The sequence below is a fragment of the Brassica oleracea genome, chromosome C1, assembly GCF_000695525.1.
Source record: "Brassica oleracea var. oleracea cultivar TO1000 chromosome C1, BOL, whole genome shotgun sequence".
NCBI lineage: Eukaryota > Viridiplantae > Streptophyta > Magnoliopsida > Brassicales > Brassicaceae > Brassica > Brassica oleracea.
Window position 1 is genome coordinate 33,884,872 of NC_027748.1, and position 12,152 is coordinate 33,897,023.

General features: G+C 32.4%; 1 protein-coding gene and 1 long non-coding RNA gene across 2 annotated transcripts; both read left to right on the top strand.

The window, feature by feature from the left end:
- The first annotated feature begins 3,564 nt into the window (after positions 1–3,564).
- LOC106338061 (reactive Intermediate Deaminase A, chloroplastic-like) lies at positions 3,565–4,160 on the top strand. Its single transcript, XM_013777124.1, has 2 exons — positions 3,565–3,784; positions 4,024–4,160. The coding sequence occupies exons 1-2, from the start codon at positions 3,580–3,582 to the stop codon at positions 4,158–4,160; spliced, it is 342 nt and encodes a 113-aa protein (XP_013632578.1). The 5' UTR covers positions 3,565–3,579.
- A 2,643-nt stretch (positions 4,161–6,803) lies between these two features.
- Positions 6,804–7,290, top strand: LOC106301812. The gene is made up of 3 exons (XR_001262290.1): positions 6,804–6,876; positions 6,967–7,025; positions 7,144–7,290. It is a non-coding gene; the product is annotated as an uncharacterized LOC106301812 (long non-coding RNA).
- The last annotated feature ends 4,862 nt before the right edge of the window (positions 7,291–12,152 follow it).

Here is a 12,152-nt window from a genome sequence, read left to right on the forward strand (position 1 = left end):
AAACTTAAATCTTTTCTTAAATTTGAACTTCAAACCCTAAAACTATATGGTTATAAAAATTATAAACTCAGCCGTAACGTATGCATAACTCAGTCGTAACGTAAGGATAATTCAGCCATAACGTATGTGTTGGAGACTTAGTGTATGAAATAAAGTTCTCATATTCAGATGACGCACCATCTGAGTCATCAAACATATAAACTCAGCTTTCAAATTCATCATTTTCTTCGTCTTCTCTCATTTTCTTATTTTTTTTGTTCAACTCTCTTCTTTTCTTACAATTTACGGGACTTAGCTTCTTCATCTCTCTCTTTGAGTCTTTTTTCTTCTGCAAGACGACGAATCCGATGAGAGAGGGAGCAGCAGGATATAGGACCGCCATAGATGAAACTGGAGGAGAGGAAGCTTCTTCTTTAACCGATCATCATCGAAAACGACGACGACTGTAGTAGATCTGTCTTAGATTTTCAATTTTAAAAAATTCATGTTTTCAGACCCAGTTGCGGAAACAATAATTACCAAAACCATAAGATCTCAGAGAAAGATAAAGAATAAGTTGAAGAAGATAGATAAAGAAGATGAAGAATGAAGAATAACATAGACCCTGATTTTATTGTTGTAACATTATTGATGACATGGCAAATCCGAATTGATGACATGGCGGATAACATGGAAAATCGGTTAGTCAGCCGCCAAACAAATATATAACTCAGCCTAAATAAATCAGCCCTCATGTACAATGCAAGTCATCCGAAACGTGAATACTATTTCAGTAATTAATCTTTCGCTAATAAATCAGTTGTAATTAGGATGAAAAATCTTAATTCAGCCATATCGTCAAATAAATCAGCCGTCAAACAAATGATATTCTAGTAATTAATCTTTCGCTAATAAGTCAGTCGTAAATAAGCTGAGTTTACTATTAGTCCATCCAATGACGGCTGATTAAATATAACTCAGCCGTAACAACATCTCATAAGTCGGCCGTAAATTCAATAACTCAGCCCGTCGATGTTCATTAACTCAGCCGTGGAAACATAACTCAGCCGTGTCTTAACTACAACTCAGCCAAATTTTACAGAAATCAAACCGCCGATGTATAAGTTAGCCGTAACTTGTGTACGTAAGTCAGCCGTTATCCCATAAATCAGCCAGATTTCTGTAAATCAGCAGTAACTAACGGCTGATTTATGTTCTTAAGTCAGCCGTTTTCTCTTAAGTCAGCCGCGTTGTTTAATTCAGCCGTAACGTAGCAATAACTCAACCGTAACGACATATATAGCTCTTTACGGCCGACTTAATGAAAACACATACCCGAATTTCTACGTGGCGCCGAGTTTTTGATTACGTGGCATTAAAAAGTAATGGCATTTTTGTAAATACGTTTTTTCTCATAACGTAAAAAAAAGGCACACTTGGTATTTAAAAAATGTCAGTAATAAAAAAAATATATGTATGGTTCTAGTCAATTGTCCTAAAATATTGTATATTTGAGTAAAACTTATTAATTCGTAGTGTACATAAGCTGGCAGGGTCCAAAATGTGTGTGATAATGCCACATTCCCTATGCATTCATGCCTACCCTTAACTAAATTCAATAAGTTATATCATTTGTGGATTGAATTTCTAAATTCTTTTACAAAAGACACTTTCGGTTATGTAATGTATTGTTTAATATGTCACATGGCTTGATTTCATCCACTTTCTATGGATAACTATTTTATAATATCACTAGTTACCACTATTTTTTTTCTGATGTAGCTATAGTTTTGTGGTAGCTCTCATTGTAGGAGCCAAGGAAGGTCACAGACCACAGACATTGGATTTCTCCAAGGTCACACACATCACAACAGACCAACTCTTTGGACTGATGCAACATGGTGATCAACCTTGTTGTCACCCTATATTTAATTAACCAATAAAGCTAATCAGTCATATGATTTTAGTTGGAAAGTGATATTTAATGAGGAGAGTAAGGAATGCATCATGGGATTGGTTAGACCGGCTGTGCTAAAAACATACTATCAATTTTCAGTCACTCCACTTTTCTTTTGTTTTCTTTTAATTTTTCACCTCGTCTCAATTAACAATTTTCGGTTGTGAAACTCGATCATGGCCATGGGACATTATGTCACCATCTCAATTCAATGCCAACAATATACACGTCATTGTGATAAAACTAAAATAAAAAAGTTCAACAAAAATAAATAAATTAGAGACAATGGGACTTGACACAAGTTATATGGAGATATCAAAAGTGTGTGATTGTAACCAAAAAACAAAAGAGTATTGATGAACTCTATTTATTTTCGATGAACTCTATTTAGGACAATCCCGACGCTTAATAGTTGTTCAAATCATCAAACATTTGATAGTTGTTCGATTTGCTTACAGGTAATGAATTTTCACCAAAATCATCTCCGAATACGACATAATCATAATTTCATCATCACATTTGTAACCTTAATTCATATACATTTCTTTGGTTTGGTGTGAAGGACTGGGAAGAATGACAAACAAGAAGAAAGATAGAGAGATGTACCCACACACTTCATATGATTTTGATTAGATGAGTAGTTGCTGCAAGTGACTTTCGTGACACACTTGTACATATATGGTAGAGACCATCTTTCAAAACACACTTGTACATATTCCATATCGATGAGGAATCAAACACGTATTTGTCCTAAGAAATTCACGTAGAGAATAAAATGGACATGTTATGGATAAACTCATGGGCTTTATGGGCCCAGTGGGTCTAATAACTATAATTAATTTTTAACTGTCATGGGCTTTATGGGCCCAGTGGGTCTAATGACTATAATTAATTTTTAACTGTAAAATGAAAAATCCGATCGCATCGGTCTTAGAATCAGAAATGTCAAAACGTTTCGAACAAAGAGTTGGGAGAAGACAAAGGAGGAGTAAAAGATACGACACGAGAATCATGTGCGCTAAATCCGAGATCCTCATCCCATCAAGTCTTATGTCATGGTATTAAAATGTTTCGAACAAAGAGTTGGGAAGAAGACAAAAGGAGGAGTAAAAGACATGATACGAGAATCATGTGCGTTAAATCCGAGATCCCGTCGAGCCTAATAAGGCCACCATTAACCGGGATATTTAACCATTTAAAAAAAAAATGGAAAAAGTAAGCACGCTTAATTAAGCGCAACAAGAGTAGGTTGTTTCCAGTGTTCCCGGACACCACTGACACGTGGAGGTCCGCGATTGGTTCATTTTTAATTTTTTTTTTAATCAGACAAAAACAAAAACAAAAAAAATAAATAAAAATTAGGCCTCCCATTTTGGGTGCTAGGGTTAATTATGTCCTAATAATATTAAAACATTTCGAACAAAGAGTTGGGAAGTTGACAAAGGAGGAGTAAAAGACACGACACGAGAATCATGTGCGTTAAATCCAATATCCCATCGAGTCTTCTAATAATAATGAGTACGAACTATTCTTCTTCGTCTTCAGTCTTCACCTACATTTCTCTCTAAATCTGTCTCTATATACTACTATTTTGCTCCGAGTCCTTTTTGTACCTCTTGACGCTGCCTGAGAGAGAAAGTGAAATGACTTGGTCCGTCATGATATCCATAAACGCTCCAAGACTCGACCTCTCCGCCTCACTTCGTTCTTCCACTCGTACCCCATTGGTCGCCGCTGGTGCAACGTCCACTGGTGTTTCCCTTTTCAGAATGTCGTCGAGCCCTCTTCGTTTCGCTTCACTCTCTGTCTCAGCATCTGCTTCTGATGATAACCACTTACCTATCATTTGTACGTCCTTAAAGTTTTGATAGAATGCGTTGACTCTTTTCTAAAGAAATTTTATAAATAAAACCCAAAGGAATTAGGATTAGATTACAAACTGACTCGAACAAAATAACCCGATTCTAAAGATTGCTGAACCCAACTCCCCGGCGTTGGCTTTTCTTTTATCTCGTTTATCTTCAATGCATCAAGTTATTATTAGTCTTGGGTCAGTGTATGATAGTGTTGAATCTAAAAATGTTCAGGTAAGAAGGAAGTTGTGTCTACAGATAAAGCACCACCTGCTGTAGGACCATACTCTCAGGCCATCAAAGCCAACGGTTTCGTTTTCGTTTCAGGTGTTCTTGGACTTGTGCCTGAGGTTTGTTTCACGTCTTTTTAGTTTATTATGTAACATGCATAGAGTAAAGTAAATTCACCATTACTCTCCGGCTTCTTAATTTTTCATTTTTTTCCGTGTGTGTAGACTGGAGAGTTTATTTCGGACGACGTTGAAGATCAGACTTACCAGGTGAAGTAGCTTTTAAATTGTCACCATGGTCTCTTTAAAGACTACTTTTGCTTATACAGTACTTTCCCATGCACTTTCAACTTTGTTGTGTTTAGTGATTTTTATCCAAAGTAGATGGGTTCTTAGATTTGCCATAGATGTTGTTTGACCAGTGAAAGGTTAATATGTGGATAATATAACTAATGTGCCTAACTCAAGCTGAGTTTAGTCTCTGGAACTTATGAGGTTTTACTTTTGAACTGCTGATTTGGTAACTATTAGTTTTCAAAATAGAGTTCTAGTGTGTACGTAGCTATATAGAAAGGTCTAATCAGGGGCGGATCCACGGTGTAGACTACGGGGGCACGTACTACATTATATAAATTATTTAGTTATGAAAGTAACAGCTCACGCCAGTAGGTTAATTGGTAAAAGGTGCCCCCATCAGTTATATATATTATTAAAAGAGAAGTACTCATTAAAAAATACCCCTAAATTTTCTAAATTATTTACACTTCTATGCTATTGAGAATTAAATTAAACTACTTATTTTAATGCTTGTCATTTCCAGTTAAATTAATGAGTTTTCCTTAATCAAATTTAAATTTAATGTCATTAAATGAATCTACCTATTTTAATGCTTATCTTTTCCAGTTAAATTAATGAGTTTTCCTTAATGAAATTTAAACTTAATGTCATTAAATAAACCTAAAAATACATCATATTTAACGTAGCTTATTACGGACGAGTACGGCCCAATAATGAACTTGAATTTTATTTTTACAAAAACGTGAATCACTTGACTTATGTAATATTTAAAATATATTAACTACAATATAACAAATGCATATAACCTACCTATACTTTAATTTGAAATGATCATGCTCAAGTTTTATATAGTCAACTTACATCATGCATCGATCGATGTATAATAGTAAAACCACCTATAGTTTTCGTTTTCTTTATAAGATGTATCAACCAATCATCCCACTGATTTTCTAAGCTTTATAAAAAAAACAAATCAATAAATACAAACTCAAAATCCAATATCTTCTATTATTCAAAACAAAATATCTTCAAAGTCGTATCTTTAATGTACCTATTAAAAATAGAAACTGTAACCATAATTACACTAATTATAAGAATATATTTGATTCCAACCAATTGATCTATTACTTCGGTAATTGATTTGCTTGCAGAAGAGGAAACAATAAAATTAAAATTTATAAGAATATAAAGATATAGAGATTCCAACCAATTGCATATATTTGCGTATGATTTTCGCATAATAAGCTTCAAATTGAACATTGAAAAAGATAGAGAGATTTTTTTTAATCTTTTACCGACAGAGAACTTAAACAAAACGAAGAGTTAAAGGTAACTTTTTTTGTTACACTTCCCGAAAAAAAACGGTTACAACATGAGCTTTCATAATATGGCCTTTTAACATATTAATGTTATGGACATTTAATAATTATCTTGACGAAAAATAAAGACTATAAATAATTTATTATTAACAAAAGTATGAAATTATTTACAATTTGATGACTAATTCATCACCCTTTTTTATATGTTAAATTTTTCATAGAAGTTTAAAAATCATTTTATTTTCTTTAAACATGTATAACTAATTTATAATCTTTTATGTCATACTAAGTCATGATATAATATTTCTTCATATTTTACATTAATAACCATTGTTTTTATATATTGTCTACAATTCTCTAATTACGTCTATTTGTTCAATTTTGTATATGATATCGAATATTCATCATAAATAGATGGGTTAAAGATGCCAAAAAATTATTTACTTGGTGAATATAATACATCAAATATAACAAATACATCATTTAGTTAAATAAATAACCATAAACCGTAAATTCATATCCGCGCTGGCACGCGGATCAGGGTCTAGTTTTATTTTTATTTTGCTTTACAGTTCTAACTTTTTAAATTTTTAGCTTGTCACGTTTCCATATATTCATAGGAACAATTAATTGCACTTCACAAAATTTGATTTATTATCAATTACTTTCTTTTGTTTCCATTAACATAACTGCTTCGTTTATTTAACTATTATTAATTATTTTCATTCTTTTACGTTTCTAAATTTCATTTTTTTCTGAAACAACTTTAAAATTAATTATTTTCTACAACTGAAATTACAAATGCTAATAAATAAGAAAATTATTTATATTAAAATAGTAAACTATATATTTACTTTGTATTTAATTTTTCAGAGTTTATTTCTTTATGATATAGTGACATTTATGATACTATAATACATATGTAAATACTACATTATATATGTGTATATATATATATAACTAGTTTTGATTGTAGAATTTATTATTTTGCTAATAAAAATTGTAGAATTTTTTATAATGATTTTTAATATATATTAATATTTTATGACAGTTTTTAATATAAAATTATATTATTAAATATATTTGTTGTGTGCCCCCGTCAAATAATTTTTCTAGATCCGCCACGGGTCTAATTGCTTCTGTGAATGTTTTTGGAATATCGAAGGTATACTCAAGAACATGGGGCAGATATTGAAAGCTGGTGGTGCTAAGTACTGCTCCGTGGTGAAGACAACCATCATGTACGTTTTGTTTCAACAAAGATCATTTATTCACATGATTTTTGAATCTAAAAATACAAAATTTATATATTTCTTTTTTTTTGGTCACAGGCTTGCTGACTTGGCTGACTTGGCTGACTTCAAAAAAGTGAACGAAATATATGGCAAATGTGAGTTGTTTAACAACTTAACAAGATACATTAGTCTTCAAACTTCGTTCAAAATGCATAGTTGTAATGGTTTTAAAGTTGGTGGGAAACATTTTGAACTATTTTCTTTCTGGTGTAGACTTCCCAGATGCTCCCCCAGCAAGATCCACATACCAAGTGGCGGCTTTGCCACTAAACGCAAAGATCGAGATCGATTGTATTGCAGTACTCTAGAACAGCATCAATCTCTGTCGTCAGAACAAATAAGAGGAAACCATGGTTTAGGGGCTTATCTTATCAATTTCATCTTAACGTACTTTTCAACCATTAGGTTGTTGCAAAACCTAAAGCCCCTTGGCTTAATCAAGAATAAGTGATTTCCTGTTGACTTGATATGTATTGAGTACAATATTTGATAAGAAACCCATTAAGATTTGAGGTTCTTATATGGTTTTTTTTAATTTAGAAATATATCTCCCTTCGTTTTGAAAGTGAGTGGACAAAAACCGTAACCACGCCAAATGTGACTAATAGTTTTGATTGTGTTCCCAATTGGAGATGGCTAAGGAGCTGATTAAGAAGTGATCTCGGTCAAAAACGGATCACGGTTTGAAGTCAGCTCGGTAAGAGGAGATTAAATTCTGTTTAGAGTAAACCAGATTGTTACTTAATACGCTCAGATTTTTAATATTAGCATTTTCACCAAAAATTAGAATTTTATATATATTCAAAGATATCATTTAATCGTAACTACGACGCTGCTCATCGTGAAGGCTCTCAAGACTCTGGAATAGGTTGGTTAATTCGTAATAAACATGATACTCTTTTCGAAGCTGGAATGGGGAAATTTGAAGGACGATCAACAATTATGGAGTAACAATTGTCTGCTCTGATTTGGTCAATGCAAGCATGCTCATTTTTAGGTTATAGGAAAGTCATATTCGAAGGAGATAACCTCAGTATCCTTTAATACATCAAAGAGGAAGCCTACAGTTCCCGTTGCCAACATTTGGTCAACTCAATCACTACATGGAAGTCTTGATTTCTCTCAACATCATTTGTGCATGTTCATCGTCAACATAATGGCTCTACTGACTCACAATAACATTTGTGCTGACAATAATTAATAAAATCTTTTAGCCGGTAAAAAAGATATCATTTAATCATAAATTTTTAAATTTGGTTGAAATAAAACACCAATTTTTATATAAACTAACAAACACTTTTATTTCTGTTGACTAATCATATTAAATATAACTTTTTGTTTACCATGTCATTGTAGTCGTACAGTTGACTAATAATAGACCTAAAATGGCTTAAAATTTATTTATTTTTTAAATCAACGCTTTTTCTAAAAAATTAGATTTTAACTTTTACAATAAATTAATTAACAACTATAACATTTTATAAATAAGAATATTGAATAAATAAAAATACTATCATCATTATTATTCAAAATAAAATTTATATAATTTTGATTTATATTATATTTTTTTATTTAAGTATCATTAGTTTACTAATTATTTACAATAACCATGAATCACTTTTGTAAATATTCATATAATACTAATTGGATTATGTTTCATAATTTTATTGTCAAAATTTTAAAATTTGCTTGTAAAATCATAATCTATTTATTGATTCTCATACAAAGAAAATTAATAGTAGATGCCTGCATGGATTCTTCATGATTCTGTTGATGTAGTAACACTTTGGTCCTTACAGTTTTTTTTGGTGAAATTCTTCTTTTTTTAAACAGCTTTCGGTGAAACTTCTTCTTCATTAAAATAGAAGGAATCATGTAATACATTTATCAAAATTAAATAATTTTTTTTTGAAGATTTTTCTTAGAAATAGAAAGAATCATGAATAATCCATCACCAATAACTCTTTTCTTTTGGGAATCATTAACATTTCACAAAAATAAAATAGTAAAACTATAAATATATCCAAATGGATTATATAAGTAGTTATGTAAATTGATCATAAATAATTAGAAAGATTTTCAATATAATTTCACAACTAATTACTTAATTAATGGCATGTTAAATAATTATTTTAGAACATAAATAAAAATTTTGCTTTGGAAATTTTGTTTTTTTCTTTAAATTATATTTTGGTTTGAATATTTTCTAATTTCTAATTTTTATTAGTGTTATAGTTTTAAAAAAATATATTTCAAAATTTAAAATTATTTTTATGAGAAAAGTGTTTATTTATATTTGTGCCAAGAAAAACAACAAATTTAAAAGCCATTTTAGGCTTATTATTGTTAGTCAATTGATTTACGTCATGACTAGAATGGTACGGCCAACAAAAAAATTATGATTACTCGTTAACAAAAGTTGAATATTTTTTTTTGGTTTATGTATTTTTTTTTCAACAAAATTTGAAAGTTCATGATTTCAATGATATAGTTGATCAAGTCATCAAACATTTTTTAGTTGTTCGATTTGCTTACAGGTGATGAATTTTCATCAAAATCATCTCTGAATCACACGACATAATCATAATTTCATCATCACATTTGTAAGAGCATCTTTATCAGTAAGAACCAGTGTGGAGTTCTAAAAGAAAAAAAATATCAGTATTATAATTACATAATTAAGATTTAATTTTTTAAATCAATTGAAAAAACAGCTCAGTAACATCTGTCATATTGAGTTCCTATGAGGTCCTAAAAACTTTTCTGCACTCTCTTTCATGTTTTTATTCTTTTTCATTTTCTTTTAATTTTAAGAACTCTATTAAAACTCATTGTTGAAGTTGCTCTAACCTAAATTCATACGAAGAGCGGAAGCACGTTGATACACTAAAACTGAACATTTCCTACTGTCAAGCTAACATTGGTAATTGTAGTATTTGAGATTCAATCCAGAAGACTAGTTTACATTTTATTCTTATTAGTTTTCTACTTAGCTAAAACTAAAAGTGGGAGTTTGAATTAAGTGGTGACGTGCAAGTAAAGTAAATAATTTTAGATGATTAAAATTAAATATTAAAGATAAGCCGATCTATGGTTTCTCATCGGGTGTCAAAGCTTAACCAAACATTTATTCAGGCGCTTTGAAGCATAATTTAGAACACAGATTACTCAAGTAGAACAGCCCACTGTCGTGGTGCTGTTCCCTTTCCAATTCGACCTTGATGCCTAAACTGTCGTTTGGATCAAGGATCGATTACAAGCAATAGAGATCAAGTCCGATAAGTTCACCGAGCACCCAAGTATCTACTTTCGCTGACTAGGGATGCCGGCTCATTCATTCAATATCAAGTAACCTACTACACGGTTAATGAGCAGATTAAACCTAAGATCTAGCAGTAAGTGATCAGGTTAGAGCTAGCATTAAGAGCCAGGATGAGTGAAGACACAATAGTGTTGCTTATTTATGTTTAGCCTTGCGATTAACACCCTAGACAAGCTAGCCGACTACTCAGCCATTAAACAAGATGAGACAGACATGATAGCTAAATAATACTACATATAAATCCAAAGATAAATCAATAGGGTTCATGATGATCTTCTTTGTCAAGAAGAGGAGCCGTCTCCCTTACAATAGCAAATTATCCAAGAATAGCTCTAGGTTTCTTGCAAAAACTAGCGTGGAAACAAAATAAGATAAGGATGGCTTTTTATATGGAGGCGCCATCGACTTCAGAGGAGAGAATAGGTGATTAGAGCAAATCTTTGAAAGGTATGGAAACTTCCATAAATGTCGGGAACAATCGTCTGGCTGTTCCTGGTGGGATCAACCGTCACACTGCTCCACTTGATTGTTCCGCGAGGAAAGACTCCAATTCTTGCTCCTTTCTTCACGCTTCTTCCTTCAGCTCTTCAGTCTACTCCAGACCTGAAATGACTCTAAAAGGACTGGACTAACTCGATAAAACATTGAAAACAAGTTAAAAAGCATATACACAATGGTCTCAAAAACACCATATATCAATTTCCCCAGACATAGATCCTTATTAGTCCTCGAACAAGGCAAGTATCAAGAACAGGGAAAATGTTTGAAAGTGTGGGAACTCTCCTATTTCTCAATAACGATACCTTAACCATGAATCTCTGAAACATACAAGCATGAAACTAGGACCACACACTCTTACCATAACCTCCACTGATCGCTGTTCAAAGATCGGCTCTAGGCCTACGCATTCGGGTCTTCGGGTCGGGTTCGGACCGGTTCCTCCTAAATATTTAGACCCAATAGGTACATAGAAATTTTCGGTTCGGGTTCGGTTTGGGTTCGGGTCGGTTCTTCTCGGGTCTGGGTCGGTTCGGGTCTATAATTAAAATACCCATAAAATACCCGTAATTATTCGGGTCCATATCGGGTCCGGGTCGGGTTTGGGTATTGAAAAAGACATGACATACCAATTCCATCACATTTAGTTGATCTTTGTCATATATATCTAAAATTTTACAAAATAACTTAAATGAAACTATTAATAATTAAAATAAAACATTTTTAAACTCTAAATTTTTCATTTTAAAGCTTTATATTACTTAAAAAATGTTAAAAAATAATAACAAATGTTGTTAACAAAAGATATTTCAACTAAATCATAAAATAATATATATATATAAAATAGAACACAAAACATCATAGTTTTAGATATACATGTTTTTAAGTTGGGTACAAATCGGTTCTTATCGGGTCGGGTCTATTCGGGTCTGTTCTTTCCGGGTCCGGGTCTATTCTGGTCGGTTCCTTTCGGTTCTGGTTCTTTCGGGTAAAAAAAATTTAGACCCAAAAGGTACTTGTAAATTTTCGGTCCGGTTCCGGGTCAAGTATTTTTGGGTCGGTTCCGGTTCGGGTCTTCGGGTCCAGGTTAAAATGCCCAGGCCTAATCGGCTCCATACTCTACATCTCAAACCTGAAAAAGCACACTATCGAGACAAAACTCCCTACATTCATTTAAAAGTGGTGTGATCCTCTTATCACATGCATCATTCAGGGTAGACTGGCTAGGTTCGAACATGCTAATTTATAGTGGAGTTCAAGAGTGTTTAGGGGCTACCAATGTTTGTAGTGGATGGAGGATATCGTGCAAAATAGCAAGAGAGGACGGATCCATTGATGTCCACAACCCCTTACTCGTTTTGCTGACTTTGGAGCTATCGCTCCGATTGTTCCCCTGCTCCCT

Bases quoted from the DNA above. Each gene is read 5' to 3' on its own strand.
- LOC106338061 (XM_013777124.1), top strand. From the start codon at position 3,580: ATGACTTGGTCCGTCATGATATCCATAAACGCTCCAAGACTCGACCTC. The intron at 3,785-4,023 runs GTACGTCCTTAA...AAAAATGTTCAG, and splicing joins TAACCACTTACCTATCATTT to GTAAGAAGGAAGTTGTGTCT.